Here is a 17,929-nt window from a genome sequence, read left to right on the forward strand (position 1 = left end):
AGTGCTGGTCAAGCCAATCCTCAGAGAGAACTCTCTCAGGAGAAGCCCCCAGAACAAGGGAGAACATGACCAGGAAAGATTACCCGAAATTGCAGCTAGGGAGAATGTGTATGATAGGGAGATCAGCCAGCTGCAGAGATGATCCCACTAAGAGATAGCTTGGGCGTAGCCCTAAAACCTAGGGCAGTTCCCATATTCTTCATTACTAGGGTGATTCTGCAGGAATGCAACTAATGCCAAAGAAACCTTACCATACCAGTACATGGCCACAGGCAGGGGTCACTTCAGTAACTGAAGGGTGGAGGAAGGCAAACTCCCCTAGAGCAGAGAGCAGAGCTGTCCAACGGGCAGGAATGCTTGGGGCACCAAAGACTTATCTCCTCTCCTCTTGTCCTTCCTTAGTCACAGATTGGAAAGAAGTCACAGCAACAAAGAGTTACTCCCAGTATCAAAACGGTACTCTACCTCTAGTTGGGAGAAATGAGAAAGGGAGGTAGGAAGGCCAAGAGCTGGGGCTGTAGTCTGAAAGAGCTGTTCAAATCATGACTCAGCCTGGTCAAGCTGTGTGACCTTAGGAAAGTTAATTAACCTCTCTGAGTCTCGGGTTTTCCTTTAGTAAAATGGGGATAATAATAATAATAATCAACAAGTAACAGTGTCATGAGAATAAAAAGGGCTACTACATGTTAGGTACCCACAGTCATGGTTGGCACAGAAATGGGTACTATTTTCATGCAGAAGGCATGAAACTGAAGCTCAGAGACATGAAGGAGCTGTGGGTGGCAGAACCTTGTGAGTCAGACTCCAAGGCCCCTGCTCTAAACCACTCAACCTGCAAGCCACGGCCACAGATGGCTACTGGGCACCTGAAATACGGAGAATCCCAACTGAGATGTGCTGTCAGTGTAAAAGACACCAGATTGCAAAGACTGTACCAAAAAAAAAGTAAAATGTATCATGAATAAGTTTTATATTGATTACATGTTGAAATATTATTTTGGATACATTGGGTTAAACGAGATATATCATTAAAAGTAATTTTACCTGCTTTAGTTTTTTTAATGTAGCTACTCAAAAACTTTAAATTTGGCTCACACTACATTTCTTTTAGACAACACTGGACTACAGCATGATGCCTTCCCATGATAGGACCCTGTGTGGGAACTCCTGTGAACATCTGCATCGTGTTTGGAATCATTTATAAGAACACAGAACCTGACTCGCTTGGGAGGTTCACGCCCAAGGTCCAAAAATCTTTTAAAATGCTGGTGCTGGGACTTCCATGGTGGCACAGTGGTTAAGAATCCGCCTGCCAACGCAGGGGACACAGGTTCGAGCCCCGGTCCGTGAAGATCTCACATGCCGCGGAGCAACGCAGCCTGTGCACCACAACTACTGAGCTTGCGCCCTAGAGCCCGTGAGCCACAACTACTGAGCCCACGTGCCACAACTACTGAAGCCCGCATGCCTAGAGCCCATGCTGTGCAACAAGAGAAGCCACAGCAATGAGAAGCCCATGCACCTCAACGAAGAGTAGCCCCCGCTCACTGCAACTAGAGAAAGCCCGCGCGCAGAAATGAAGACCCAACGCAGCCAAATAAATAAATAAATAAATTTAAAATGCCGTGGCTATGGAATTGGGAAAAGGGCCTTCCTTGCATAGCAGGGCCTGGGGGCTGAGAGGGGAATAGAGAGAACTGGTAGGAGCCAGCTCAGCCTTGATTAGGCACAAAGTTGAACCTAGAAGAAGAAAAGCTATGTGGATTCTTTGCGCCTCTTTTTGGCTAACAACAAGAGGCAGAGGATGAGGAGGCTATTTTCTGTAGATTCAGTAAAGGCCAGGGAATAGGTCTGCCAAATTAGGGAGGGGGGGATACAAGATGCTCGGTTAAATTTGAATTTCAGATAAATAATGAAGAATATTTTAGTATAAGTATGTCCCAAATGTCCCGTGGGATATACTTATACTAAAACATTATTCATTGCTTATGTAAAATTCAAATATAATTGAGCATCCTGTATTTTATGTGGCAACTCCACCAGGGAAGTAGTGAAGGCAGGGAATGGAGATATTACCAGGTATGCTCAGAAGACAAAGCAGCACCTTGACTTTGCAGATCAAGCAGGAAGGCAGAGATGGATAAGTGAGGACCCTTAACAAGGAATTAGTGGACCCTAGAACCCATAGCAACAGAAGATGCTAACCTCAGAGTCCCCAGAACCTTGGATTGTCTTCAACCTGAGGTTATAACAATTTCCACTCAAATAAGTGGTAATTATTAACAGAAATAAGGATAAAATGATAAAAGGTAAGAATATCTACCCAGATACTTAAAAAAAAATCTTGTTCCTTAATTTTGCATTTAAATATTCCTCTATTTAAAAGAAATAGTCACTCTTTCACATTGCTGTTTTAATGAAGAATCATAATTTTAGGAGAATAGTAAACACACTATACACAGGCTTCAATCCCACTCTCTACTGCATGGAAGCTGTTCAGTGCAGTAGTTGAGAGCACTGGCTCCAGAGGCCACCTGCCGCAATGCACATCCTCCTGGCTCTGACACTAGTTGGATGACCTTAAGCAGGTTACTTCCTCTCTCTGTGCCTCAGTTTCTTCAACTGGGAAATGAGATGACAGCAACTACTGTTCAGGGTTCTTGTGAGGATTAAGTGAGTTAATACATGTACATCAGAAGAGTGCTGGTCATTTAATGAACACTCAGAAAGTTGGCTTTTTCAAAATGTGTATATTTGTTATTTTTAATCCCCACCATCATCATTCATGTCTAAGAAAGGGTAGAAGATTGGGGGTGTAAAGATCAGCGTGACTTGGGTGGATGCCCCCACCTCATCCTCTTTTCTGCCTAACACCATTCACCCTTGTCCCCTGACTCCACTTGAAAACCCTTGACCACAGAAATTTTGTCAAGCAGATGCGAAGAGACTGCAGAAGACAGGGATGAGGTTTATACCCACTTGTCCCTCCTTCTTTATGTCTGGTCATCCTAACCATTTCAGAATTAGGAGTCTACCTTCATCTCTCACCTAGGTGGAGGTAAAGCCACCAGCTGGTCTCGCTACTTCCACTCTTGCTACCCTCTCACAATCCATTATCCACAGCTACCAAGGGGATCTTTGAAAAACAAATCTCATATCACTTCCCTGCTCAAAACTGTCCAATGACTTCTCATCACATGTAGAATAAAATCCACACTACTTACCAAGACCTAGAACACCCTGCAGGATCTGGTCCTTCTCTGCCTCTGCTATCTTATCTCCTAATACTCTCCCCTCACTCATTCCCCTGGAGCCACACCAGGCTTCTTTCTGCCTGTCCTTCAAAATTCCCAGGCTCACCCCTGCCTCAGGGCCTTTGCATAGCTCTTCTCTCTACTCTCCCTCCAGATCTTCTCATAGCTGGCTCCTCCCTAACAGCTCTCAGTTCAAGTGTCCTCTCCTCAGGAGGGCTTCTCTTTTCTCAAACGTTACTAAAATTGTAATTCTTTAAATTACAAATTACTACTTAAAATTCTCCTGTTTATCTGTGTGTCATCTGTCTCTCTCGCTAACTTGTTAACCCATGAGAACAGAAGATTGGACCCTCTGGTTGATGCTGTGACCCCAACACACAGCACAGTGGCTGGCACACTGCAGGGGCTCAGTAAATAACTGTTGAATGAATGAATGTGAAAGAATCCCAGAAGAAAGTCTCAGCCACTCCACTAACCAATTTTGTGTCCATTAGGATGTTCTCCCTGTCTCTAGGCCTCAGTCTCTTCATCTGTAGTGATGGGGTTGGATTGGATGTTATTTGAGGGTCCTGCCAGCTCTGACATGCTATATTTCAGGGATCCCCAAAACAGCCTCTCATTGAGCTGCATTTCCCTGGAATGCTGGAGAAAATACAGCAATGATCACATGCTGAGACCAATTCCTCAGGAATCTCAGGCTGCTAACTGCCTGGTATTTTGCTTACCAATCAGCTGCACTTGTTCCTCTTCCCTGGCGGCTGTCTCCTGCAGATCATGAAGCAATTTGCTGTTCACCTTGATGATATCATCGATATTTGAGAACAGGACATCCAGATCTCCCTGCGGCAGCTGGAAGGAACAAAGGCACCATGGGAGGTCGCTTAGGAGTTCAGTAGAGTGACTTTTTTTGGAGGCTTTGGACAGTAGTCTGGAACAGTCACATCATTGGGGTTCCACCACTCTTGGGAAGACTGTCCCAGTGGAATGTTTGCAAGGACTTTGAAATTTTATAATTAGGTATTTTCATTACTCTACAAGAAGAGAGAGAGAGACGAAGTGCTCAGCATGAAAGGAAAGCTGAACTGTATTATCCTAGGTCTGCTGTCAACTATAATTTTTCTTCTCTCATTTTCCCCATCTGTCATATAAGTGTGGGAAGTTGGACTTCTTTCCAGCTCTGACATACTTGGCACCTACCACCATTACCTTGAGATATATTCTGAACTCCATTCCCTATGAACTAAGCTATCCCACTGTTAAAAAGGATGCAGGACATCTATATATGTGCATGAACATATATAGGATATATATAGAGATAGACGTCCTGGATGCACAATCAAGTGGGAAAAGCTAACTGTAGAAGAATAGAGTATGCTCTTATTTTTACTAAAATAAGTAACAGGGAATTCCCTGGCAGTCCAGCGGTTAAGACTCGGGCTGTCTTAACCCCGACACTGCTGTGGACCCAGGTTCGATCCCTGGTCAGGGAACTAAGATCCCACAAGCCGTCTGGTGCAGCCAAAAACAAACAAACAAAAAATAAAATAAGTAACAATCTATATCTGTTTGTGTAATGCCTACAGAGAAAAATCCCAATTTCTAGAGGGTGAAATATGAGAGGGCTTTCACCTTCTACATTATCTATTTGATTATTTCATTCATTCAATAAACACTAGTTGAAGTCCACTGTTTACGTGTCAAGAACTGGGATACATTGAACTAAACAGCCTTTCCCCTTATGTACCTTACATGCTAGGGGATGCTTGACATTTTAGAGAGACAGCCTGTGTTATTTCTGAAATCAGGGGGGAAAAAGATGTAAAAAATAAACACTAAAATAGAAACCCATCATGATGATAACTTTTCCATGTTACCACCCTCCAAATGAGACAATTAGAAATAGGTCACTTAAAAGAATCTGTTCTAAACTTAATAAAGGGCTATTTTATCCATTAGTTCACTTAATTCTCTGAGGTGATTACTCTGTCCATTTAGCAGATGAATATACTAAGGCTCCAAGGTGTTAAAAGCCTTGCTGAAGGTTGCAGGGCCAGTAAGTGGAAGTACCGGGGCTTACGTCCAGGTGACTTCACATCCACCACACCTTCCCCTCCATCAAGCCTGCGCCAGGAACAGATGTGAGGTTTCAGGAGCTGGGACTCACACTTGCCCCTATAAAGACAGGCTGAGTGTGGCCCCACCCAGGTACCTGCTGCAGGTGGCTCCTAATGTCCGAGGCACAGAGCTGGAGCACGTGTAAGTAGGAGACCTCGGTGTCGATGAGTTCCCTGACCGCCAGACTCTGATGCAGCAAGGATCTCTCCTCAGGGACCCGACCTTCCTTGTCTGGACTCCCTGTCCTAGAGGACAGCTCATCATCCCCATGATCAGTCATGTCAGCAGGTTCTGGGAAAGACAAACACATCCGGACTCACTTCTGGGAGCTCTACTGGGACATGCTGTCTCTAATCCAAAGATAACTGTTCATCAGATGGCCTAAAAACATCTTTAGCTGCCTACAGAGTCAAGATGAACTGCGTATAAGCATTTGTGGGCAGTATCTGAACAATTTTAAAAGGTAGAACGCAGCTCAGATAATTGTTGACATTTTAAATTCATTTCCCAGGATTCAGACAATGTGCTTGCCTGGCTTTTCTTCTATTTTCCTCCCAGCTCTTGACCTAGATTTCTTTATCTGGTTCAGCTGAGTCTCTCTCGCCCTCCTTCTCTACCCACTACTACCCCATTCAGGCCATACTACCTATCGCTTGGACTATTTCCACCGCCTCCAGGATCATTTTTTCAAATCCACACCCCTCTCCCACCTGCTGCCACCCACATCCATTCATCCTGGATATGCTTCCAGTTTAAACTTCCTGAAACAAAGTTTGTGATCCTGGTATTCTCTGCTGTGAGACTGTAATAGCCATCTGCTGCTCTGTGGTCTACCTCTGACTTCGTTTTCCTCTTCCCTGACACACTCCAGTGAAAGAAAGTTATGTGCTTTTCTCCATACCTGCATGGTCATTTCCTGCCTCCATGCTTTTGCACCTGCTGTGACCCCTCCAATGTCCCTATGCTCTGACATTCATCTCTAAGGCCTTTGCTGATCCTCCCAGCCAGATATACTTTTCTCCTTTATCTCTAAGTTTAAAAAGTACAAATGGCAATACTGTGGACAAAAAAAATCTCCCTACTACAGAACACCTAGAAATGCTAGATCAGCTATAACAAACTTCCTTTTCACTGCATGGCAAGGCTTGCAAGAAAGTAAAGGAGGGACTTCCCTGGTGGCACAGTGGTTAAGAATCCGCCTGCCAATGCAGGGGACGTGGGTTCAAGCCCTGGTCCGGGAAGATCCCACGTGCCGCGGAGCAACTAAGCCCGTGCGTCACAACTACTGAGTCTGTGCTCTAGAGCACATGAGCCACAACTACTGAAGCCTGCGCACCTAGAGCCTGTGCTCCGCAACAAGAGAAGCCACCACAATGAGAAGCCTGTGCACTGCAACGAAGAGTAGCCCCCGCTCGCCGCAACTAGAGAAAGCCTGCACGCAGCAACGAAGACCCAAAGCAGCCAAAAATAAATAAATTAAAAAAAAAAAAAAAAAAAGAAAGTAAAGGAAATCAGCAGGGATCCCCAAACAGGGAGCTGAAAACCAGATCAGGAGCAGCTAAGCTGATGCAGCTCTAGCCAAAGTGGACAGGATGGGCAGGGAAGAGGGCACTGCCCAGCTCTGTGATCCAGAGACTTGGGCATCAGTGCCCAGGCAGAATCAGGAAGCAAGCTTCTCTCCAGAACTGGGATCCCTCAAGCACGCCAGTGAAATGGTGGATTAGAAAAAAAAGTCTCCCTACCCACACAGAAGATGACAAAGATGTTGCTGCATCTTGGCTTGGGTCCTGAGTAAAGGAAAAAGTCCTTTCTGAAAATTCATAACAACAGGCCTGCTTTCACTGGGTTGTAGGTTCAGATGTATACTACACATGTGGTCCAAGGAGCTCAATGCTGATAAATAAACAAAAAAACAAGTCCTGGAATAGTGCTACTATGAGTACCCACAGAAAAAATAAAATGTCTCCAGGAGGACACATCCTTAACCTAGACCACATGGTACTCCAAGAGATAACCCTGTCCTGAAGATAAGCTTAAAATCCAAAATTACAAGAACTCCAGTGTAAGTGCACATCATCAGAGACAACAAAGAGCAGGATTAGACCCAAGAACATCAGATAATCAAACTATCAAATACAAACTATAAAATAAGTAGGAAAAGAAAAGATGTACAAAAAATAAAGACCGGTATGATTTATTTTTTGAATTTTACTTGGTTTGCTTTACTTCTTTTTTTTTAATTAATTAATTAATTAAATTTTGGCTGTGTTGGGTCTTCGTTTCTGTGTGTGGGCTTTCTCTAGTTGTGGCAAGCAGGGGCCACTCTTCATCGCGGTGCGCGGGCCTCTCACTGTCGCGGCCTCTCTTGTGGAGCACAAGCTCCAGACGCGCAGGCTCAGTAGTTGTGGCTCACGGGCCTAGCTGCTCCGTGGCATGTGGGATCTTCCCAGACCAGGGCTCGAACCTGTGTCCCCTGCATTGGCAGGCAGATTCTCAACCACTGTGCCACCAGGGAAGCCCCGGTATGATTTTTTAAAGCACCAAGCAGGGCTTCCCTGGTGGTGCAGTGGTTGAGAGTCCACCTGCCAACACAGGGGACACGGGTTTGTGCCCCGGTCCGGGAAAATGCCACATGCCGCGGAGCGGCTGGGCCCGTGAGCCATGGCCGCTGAGCCTGTGCGTCTGGAGCCTGTGCTCCGCAACGGGAGAGGCCACAACAGTGACAGGCCTGCGTACCGCAAAAAAACAAAACAAAACAAAGGAAACGCACCAAGCAGAACTTACAGAAATTAAAAATTTAGTCTTTGACATTAAAAACTAAATGGACAGTTTAAACACTCAGGAAAGAGAAATAGTAAAGGGTCAGAAAGATCCAAAGAAATTATCCAGACTGCTAAAAAGAAAGAGAAAATCATGGAAAATATGAAAGAGAATTAAGGGATCTGGATATTGAAATAAGAAGATCATGTACCAAATCTGTGTTCCAGAAGACAAGAATAAACAGAGTGAGAAGAGGCAATATATGAAGAGATGAGACTCATAATTGTCCAGAATTTATAAAAGATATGAATTCTTAGGTCTAGGAAGTACAAGTCCTAAGCAGGATAAGTTAAAAAAAAAAAATCACATCTAAACACACTGAAAGGAAATTTCAGAACCTTGAAGTCCTGGAGAATTTACCTTATAGTTTCCTTGTCAGGAAACTATGTTCCACCAAAATAAAGAAAGAAATCACGATACAAGATACAGGGAACTGGTGATCTAATATGTGAGAGAGGCTGAGGAAATCCCTAGGATAGGTGAAACGAAATTCTGAGTTTGACTGTTGGTGACAGACAGCAAACAATCTGTGCTAGAGTATTAGAATGTCTTGAGAACAAATTTATTAAATCAGTAGAGAATATGGTCCTTATGTAGGCATAATTACACAGACGGGGACTTCCCTGGTGGCCCAGTGGGTAAGACTCCGCACTCCCAAGGCAGGGGGCCTGGGTTCGATCCCTGGTCGGGAACTAGATCCCGCATACATGCTGTAACTGAGAGTCTGCATGCTGCAACTAGGAAGTCAGCATGCTGCAACTAAGAAGCCTGCATGCTGCAACTAAAGATCCTGCATGCCACAACTAAGACCCGGCACAGCCTAAATAAATAAACATTAAAAAAAAAATTACACAGATAAGACATATGCAACTAAGAAACAAACCAATAAATAAAAACAATTGTTATGGGCTTCCCTGGTGGCACAGTGGTTGAGAGTCCGCCTGCTGATGCAGAGCACACGAGTTTGTGCCCTGGTCTGGGAAGATCCCACATGCCGCGGAGCGGCTGGGCCCGTGAGCCATGGCCGCTGAGCCTGCACGTCCAGAGCCTGTGCTCCGCAACGGGAGAGGCCACAACAGTGAGAGGCCCGCGTACCGCAAAAAACAAACAAACAAACAAAAAACCAATTGTTATAACAATTTTTATTAAAAAAATTGTGCAGAAAAGATAAAATTATGTGTCACTACCCGATTCAGTTATAAATAGAATCCACACAAGTAATAATACAAGTGATCTAATTCATATTATGTACCAAGAGGACAGGGGGATGGAGAGGGAGAAAAAATGAGCTAAAGCCTCATCATCCATAGTGGAAATTAAAGAACAATGTCTAAATCGAAAGCTCAAGAAAGAGCAGTATATATGTGTTATAAAACAATCAGCTGAAAACAACAGAAGGAATTGCCTGGTAGTGGCTGGAGCAGGAAAGAGAAGAGGACAGGCTGCTTTTCATAACAAATGTTGCAGAATCACCTGTCTCTCTTTCTCATCACAAATGTAGAACTATCCATCTCTTTAAATTACAGCTTTGAAGTGAACTAAAAACTAAATGTAAGAAAAAGTGAAAATTCCTCAATTTTGCTGGAGATCAATATTCAAAAATAAATCATATTCCTGTGTATACCAACAACAATTTTTAAGAGTGCAATTTAAGGAAAAATAGCAGCATAATAATAAAAGGATTTAATAATAACACATAATATTTATTCCTTCCTAAATATCTTAATTTAACAAAAGATGGGGAGTTCCCTGGTGGCCTAGTCGTTAGGATTCCAGGCTTTCACTGCCGTGGCCCAAGTTCAATCCCTAGTTGGGGAACTGAGGTCTCACAAGCTACGCATTCAAAAAAAAAAAAAAAGATGTACAAGATCTTTATGAAGAAAATTATAAACACTTATCTAAATATATTTAAGAACTAGCTGGGAATTCCCTGGCAGTCCAGTGGTTAGGACTCTGAGCTTCCACTGCAGGGAGCCCAGGTCTGATCCCTGATCAGGAACTAAGATCCCACAAGCCACACGGCACAGCCTGAAAAAATAAAAACAAAAACAAAACCACAAAAAAGAACTAGTTACAAGTAGAGATACACTATGTTCATGGATAGGAAAAGTTAATATCATAAAGATGAAAATTGACCCAAACTGATTCAATACAATTTCAATAAAACTCCCGATAGGGTTTGGGGGTTTGGGGTTTTTTTTTTTTGTTTTTTTTTTTAGTAGAACATAATACAATGATTCTAAAATATATATGGACAAAAAGGCTCAGAATGACTAAGGCAATTCTGAAGAACAAGGTGGGGGGGCCTGTCCTACCAGATATCTAGATACATTTGAAAGTCATAATAATTTTGAAGTATTATATTGACACAGGGGCAAACAGCTCAGTAGAACAGATTAGAGAGCCCAGAAGCAGACCACAGTAAATATGGAAACTTGATATATGACGTAAGTGTCATTATAAGTCACTGGGAAAAGGATGGTCCATGAGATAACTGGCCTCCCCTATAAAAAATAAATAAACAAATGCAATCCCACAGCACACACCAAATAAACTCCAGATGGATTAAAGACCTAAATGTTAAATGTGAAGCTCTAAATTCTTAGAAGAAAACGGGAAAATATTTTTAAACTCTCTAGATAAGAAGAATTTTTTTCAACAAGACATAAAATGTACAAACTCCCAAAGAAAAAATTGATAAATCTGACTACAATAATATTTGAATGTTCTGTTCATAAACAATTCTAAAATAAAAAGGAAAAGAGGGGCCTTAGATCAGAAGATATTTGTAGTGAATACAACCGACAAAAGTTTAATACCATGTGAATTGGTTCAGCTACTATAGAGAACAGTATGGAGGTTCCTTAAAAAAATAAAAATAGAATTACCATATGACCCAGCAATCCCACTACTGGGCATATACCCTGAGAAAACCAAAATTCAAAAAGAGTCATGTACCAAAATGTTCATTGCAGCTCTATTTACAATAGCCCGGAGATGGAAACAATCTAAGTGCCCATCATTGGATGAATGGATAAAGAAGATGTGGCACATATATACAATAGAATATTACTCAGCCTTAAAAAGAAACGAAATTGAGCTATTTGTAATGAGATGGATAGACCTAGAGTCTGTCATACAGAGTGAAGTAAGTCAGAAAGAAAAAGACAGATACCGTATGCTAACACATATATATGGAATTTAAGAAAAAAAAATGTCATGAAGAACCTAGGGGTAAGACAGGAATAAAGACGCAGACCTACTGGAGAACGGACTTGAGGATATGGGGAGGGGGAAGGGTGAGCTTTGACAGGGCGAGAGAGAGTCATGGACATATACACACTAACAAATGTAGTAAGGTAGATAGCTAGTGGGAAGCAGCTGCATGGCACAGGGATATTAGCTCGGTGCTTTGTGACAGCCTGGAGGGGTGGGATAGGGAGAGTGGGAGTGAGGGAGATGCAAGATGGAAGACATATGGGAACATATGTATATGTATAACTGATTCACTTTGTTATAAAGCAGAAACTAACACACCATTGTAAAGCAATTATACCCCAATAAAGATGTTAAAAAAAAAGTTTAATACCTAGACTATATAAAGAACTTCTATGAATCATTAAAACAAGGCAATCTGTAAGAAAACTAGACAAAGGATATGGTTGCAAATACAGTGTTTAAGTTCATTTAGTGTCAATTTTAACCTCCTCCTATGAGATCTTGCTGTAATGCTGAAACTGGAGAGCTAAAACCCAGCTTTCCAGACTCCCTTGCAGCTAAGATTGTAAGATTCCACCAATCAGATGATCTCATGTGAGCCAGAATTTAGAAATTACATAAGTAGGAAGAGAAGTGATGCTTGAAGTAACTATTTAATGGGGCAGGTACTGCATTGTTCTGAAATCAATAGTTCTGGCAACAGATTGTAGCTAAAGTCATAGAATCTTGAAGCCAGCAGTAGGGACAGCAGCTTCCCAATTCTTCAGTTTCTGTATTGTTACAGAGGGTAGTGGCTTCTTTGGAGCAGCTTTCGAGCTGTATTATTGTATTATTACTTTTTTTGGGGGGGGGTCCGCACCATGTAGCATGAGGGATCTTAGTTCCCCAACCAGGGATTGAACCCATGCCCCCTGTATTGGGAGTGCAGAGTCTTAACCACTGGACCACCAAGGAAGTCCCTGGGACTCATTCCTAAAGCCCATTCTGTGGACTGCTTCTCCAGGCCTTCCACCAACTTGGTAAGCTCTTAAGACCCTCTTTTATTTATTTATTTTTAAAATTTTTATTTATTTATTTTTGACTGCACTGGGTCTTCGTTGCTGTGCACGGGCTTTCTCTAGTTCTGGCAAGCAGGGGCTACTCTTTGTTGAGGTGCACGGGTTTCTCACTGCAGTGGCTTCTCTTGTTGTGGAACACGGGCTCTAGGTGTGCGGGCTTCAGTAGTGGCAGCACGTGGGCTCAGCAGTTGCAGTTTGTGGGCTCTATAGCATGGGCTCAGTAGTTGCGGCGCACAGGCTGAGTTGCTCTGCGGCATGTGGGATCTTCCCAGACCAGGGATCAAACCCATGTCCCCTGCATTGGCAGGCAGATTCTTAACCACTGAACCACCAGGGAAGTCCCAAGACCCTCTTTTAAATCCCTTTCTGGTTAAAATAGAATGTTTCGTGTTATCTCCAACTAAATCCTGGCTAATACCAGCACGAAAAGTTAATTCACAAAAGAAGAAATTTAAATGGCTAATATGCAAATGAAAAGATGTTCAATTCACTCTTAACTAGGCAAATGCGAATTATTAAAACCCTAGTAAGGGAATTCTCTGGTAATCCAGTGGTTAAGACTCCATGCTTTCACTGCCGAGGGCCCAGGTTCAATCCCTGGTCAGGGAACTAAGATTCCACAAGCTGTGTGGTGCAGCAAAAGAAAACAAAACCACAATGAGATACCATTCCATGCCCAAGAGATCAGCAAAATATGAAAATAAAACAAAATGCTGGTAGGACTGCAGATGAATGGGAAATCTCATATACTGGTACGATAATGTGAATTGTTGCAACCATCCTAAAGAGCAACTTGGCAATATTTAGAAAAGTTGAAAATTCACACAGTCAGGCCAAGGAGTTCTACTCCTAGGTATACCTCGACTTCAAGAAACTTTCCACATACACACAAGAAATGTAGACATGAATGCTCATTGCAGCACTGCTGAAATAACAAAAAATTAGAAAAAAACTAAAAGCCCCAATGAAAGTAGATAAATAACTTGTGGTATAGCCATATAATGGAATTCTGAACAACACTGAAAGTAAATAAACTATAGATTCATGTATCAATATGGATATCCTCACAAACACTGTACACAGGAAAAAAAATATATAAACAAGTCCCAGAAGGATACACAGAGTATGAATGTTTAAAATGTGAAAAGAAAAAAATAATAATAAAATTTAAAAGTTTTTAAAAGTTTAAAATATGTGAAACAATGCTAGATATTGTTTAGGGACACATACACATGTAGCACAGGTATTAAATTTTTCATGGAAGTGGTTAGCAATAAAACCCAGTGATTAAAGAAATTTTCACATATTGAGGTATAGCGAAGTCATTCTGGCTTATACATGATTTAACTTGATTTTCCGCTAACTAAAACAGCCTGTTTGTGGCCTATCTGACATACATTGTCATATCTGCTTTAATTATTAAAGAAAAGGGCACAATGATCACAAGTAAAGAATGTCCATGTTAAAAAATAAAGATTAAATGCCTCCTTTCCTAGACCACCAATGCTGGTGCTGCTTCGATGATAAGACTCCTTTCCCAGGAGCCAAAGTCATACTGACTCACTGTGTACGTGCTGATCTGTTTTTTGAAACCTGAAGGAATATATTCCTGACTTGTTTGATGTTCTTTGTTCCGACATAATAATGTAAAACTGTGCTGAAAACCATGCTTCTCTGGAGCAGCTCTTTAGAGTTATCTGAGAGGCTGTCTCCCAGGCTATAGTCCTCAGTTTAGCCCAAATAAAACTCTTTTTTATTCCTATTATATTTTGTTTATTGATTATTTCCATCCACACAGGATAAAAGTAACCTCTGGAAAGGGAGGTAGAGGAATAGAATTGGGGAGAGTATCAAAGGGGACTTAATGGTATCTGAGGGGCTTTTTAAGTTAACCTTTTAATTCTGAGATAATTAGAGATTCACATGCAGTTGTAAGAAATAATACAGAGGTTCTGTGTATCCTTTACCCAACTTCCCCAGTGACAACATTAGGCAAAACTATAGTACAATCTCACAGCCAAGTTGTTGACACCAATACAGTCAAGATGCAGAACAGTTCCATCTTAAGGATCTTCATGTTGCCTTTTTACCCACTTGGCTCCAGCCCCATCCCATCTTTAACCCCCATCTTTAATAGAGAACAGATAAGAATCTGTTCTCTATTTCTATACTCTTGTCAGTTCAAGAATGTATGTAGGTAGTTCCCTGGTGGTCTAATGGTTAGGACTCGGCACTTTCACTCCCGTGGCCAGGATTTAATCCCTGGTCAGAGAACTGAGATCCCACAAGCCGCGTGACGCAGCCAAAATAAATAAATAAATAAAATAAATAAAAGCTTTAAAAAAAAAAAGAATGTATGTAAATCACACAGTACGTATATTTGAATCATATAATACATAACCTTTTGGGACTGACTTTATTCAATCAGCGTAATTCCTTGGAGATTCATGTAAGCTGTTGTGTGTTATCAATAGGTCCTTCCTTTTCATTGCTGAGTATCAGAGATGTTTTATTTGGTTTTTGAAAAACTGAAGCAAATATGTCAAAAATGTTCAAATTAAACAAAGCTAGGTAGTAAGAACATGGGCATTTGTTGTTTTGCTCTTTGTTCTTTTCTGGACAGTTAAAATATTTCCTAATATTTAAAGTGACATGCATCCCATTCAGCCTTGTACTCAGGTTACTTAGGGCTATGCCTTCCAGACTAGACACTAAGCTCTTGGAGACAAGATGAGCACCCATCCATATGTCTTCCTCTCTGTCTCACAATGCTGATACATATACGAATATGTATTTGCATATATAAATGGTCCTTTTCATGTATTAGTAGCAGAAGTTTCTGTCCTGGGTCATAAGCACTGACCCATGGATCAGTGCTTATATACAGGTGCTTGGTGAGAGTAAGGTTGTTCAGAAGGCAGAAGGCCCAGAAAGATCCTGGAACATATCTGATGCACAGCTCTAGTACAGCTCCTGAATGCTGCCTTTGGCCTGCTGACCTGTCCCTGGCCCGAATCACTGACATTCATCACCCAGTGCATTGCTTTTCTAGAAAGATCCCAATAGGATTTTAGGAGAGCTACTCAGGTTCCACTACTCAGAACTGTTGCTAAATAAACAAAAAACATAAATAATACTTCACAGAGAACTGCTAAATATTTAAAATAGCACTTAGGTTAACTGCAATCCAGACCTCCAAGCAGGCCTGGCAGAACTTCTCCGTAGCAGCATTTTGTTATTCTCTTAGTTTACAGCCCATGTAATGGAAAGACACATTTTTATTTCTTTAAAAATATATTATTTGGCAATGAAAAGGAATGAGCTACTAATGTGTGCTATAACATAAATGGGTCTTGAAAACATTACACTAAATGAAAGAAGTTAGCCACAAAGGACCACATACTTGATGATTCTATTTATAGGAAATGTCCAGAATAGGCAAATCTACAGAAACAGAAAGTGGGTTAGTAGTTTCCAGGGCTGAAGGGATAATGATTTGGAAGTGTGGTAGCTGGGTTTCTTTTCTTTGGGGTTTTTTTTTTTTTTTTTTGAGGTACGCGGGCCTCTCACTGTTGTGGCCTCTCCCGTTGCGGAGCACAGGCTCCGGACACGCAGGCTCTGGACGCGCAGCCTCAGCGGCCATGGCTCACGGGCCCAGCCGCTCCGCGGCACGTGGGATCTTCCCGGACCGGGGCACGAACCCGTGTCTCCTGCATCGGCAGGCGGACTCTCAACCACTGCGCCACCAGGGAAGCCCGTAGCTGGGTTTCTTTTGGGGATGGTGAAACGTTCTAAACTTATTAGTGGTGATGGTTGCACAACTCAGTGAACATACTAAAAACCATTGACTTGTACACTTTAAATGGGTGAATTAGGGACTTCCCTGGCAGTCCAGTGGTTAAGATTCTGCGCTTCCACTGCAGGGGGCGCAGGTTCAATCCCTGGTCAGGAACTAAGATCCTGCATGCTATGCGGCATGGCCAAAAAAAAAGGGTGAATTATATTATGTGAATTATATCTCAATAAAGCTGTTACCCCCCAAAATATTATATAATACGAAATGTTGGCAAGGATGCGGAGAAACTGGATCTCTCATACATTGCTGATGGGAATGTAAAATGGTACAGTTACTTTAGAAAATAGTTTGTCAGTTTCTTTAAAAACTAAACATACACTTACCAGCAATCACACCCCAGGGCATCTATTCCAGAGGAAGAAAACTTACGCCTATACAAAAACCTGTCTACGAATGTTCGTCAAAACTTTATTTGTAATAGCTAAAAACTGAAAACAACCAAAATGTTGTTTTATTAAGTGAATTTAATAGGTGGATGGCTAAAAAAAAAAAAAGTTGTATATCTAAGGTCACAGAATACTCAGAAATAAAAAGGGATGAACTACTGATACCCTCAAGAACCATCCAGTTGTGCTGCCTGAAAACAGAACAACCTGAAAAGCTTACTGTGTGATCATTTATAAAACATCTAAAATTATAGAGACAGAGAACAGATTAGTGGTCACTTGGTTAGGGATGAGGGTGGTGGGCACCTGGGTGTGGCAATAAAGGAACAGCACAGGGAGAACTTCATGGTGATAGAATAGATCTGCATCTTAATTGAAATGGTGGTTACAGAAATCTACACACGTGATAAAACAACATCTAACAATCAAACACATGATTATATCAATGCCAATTTCCTGGTTTTCCTGCTATTGAGATAAGACGTAACCACTGGAGGAACCTGGTGAAGATACACATAACCTCTCTGTACTATCCTTGGAACTTCATGCTGACCTATACTTATTTCAAAGTAAAAAGTTAAAAACAAACGAAATATTAAATAGCTTAAGTTATCCACTATCTTTGCAACACTCTCAGGACAAATGCAGCTTAAAAGCCTGGGAGAACAGGCTGGGTGCCTTTGTTCCATTTCCTGGTGTGGTCTGATAAGGAGGTTTGTCTTGGAGAATATATTTGGGAAAATATGTCTTTCAATATAGTCCAGTCCATGCTGAGTCCTGAGATCTCTTTGATGCCCTGTGATAAGCAATTAAGAACTAAAATCAGTCTAGCACATAGTGGGTACTAAAAAAAAAAAATGTTTCTTGAATGTTATGCAGTGACTGCTTCTGACTCTAGGATAGGATAGGATAAAACAGTTAATTCTCTTCTCCTCTCTCCTCCTCTGTCCACACTCGCACAGAATAATTTGGGCATTCACACATTTATTCAACAAATATTTGGAGTAGCTATTCCATGCCAAGCATTTTTCTGGACTGTGAGGATACAAAGTTAAAGGCAGGAAAAAAAGGGCGCTACAATAAAGATAGGGCATTTAATTTTTGTTTCTTGTTATTTTGTTTTATTTAATTTTGGAAATGGCTCTAGGGTTCTTTCATTTTTGTAATTTTATTTTTTTTATACAGCAGGTTCTTATTAGTTATCTACTTTATATATATTAG

At 41.6% G+C, this 17,929-nt stretch overlaps 1 protein-coding gene across 7 annotated transcripts in view; it reads right to left on the reverse strand.

The window, feature by feature from the left end:
• Positions 1 to 17,929, reverse strand: part of ARHGEF37 (Rho guanine nucleotide exchange factor 37) — a 76,003-nt gene that overhangs the window by 31,911 nt on the left and 26,163 nt on the right. For all 7 annotated transcript variants that reach the window (XM_032628174.1, XM_032628177.1, XM_032628173.1 and 4 more), the window contains 2 exons: positions 5,464 to 5,660; positions 3,980 to 4,103 (listed from right to left, as the gene is read on the reverse strand). In XM_032628174.1, the coding sequence (XP_032484065.1) occupies positions 3,980 to 4,103; positions 5,464 to 5,660 (321 nt within the window). The remainder of the gene's footprint in view (positions 1 to 3,979; positions 4,104 to 5,463; positions 5,661 to 17,929) is intronic.

The sequence above is a fragment of the Phocoena sinus genome, chromosome 3, assembly GCF_008692025.1.
Source record: "Phocoena sinus isolate mPhoSin1 chromosome 3, mPhoSin1.pri, whole genome shotgun sequence".
NCBI lineage: Eukaryota > Metazoa > Chordata > Mammalia > Artiodactyla > Phocoenidae > Phocoena > Phocoena sinus.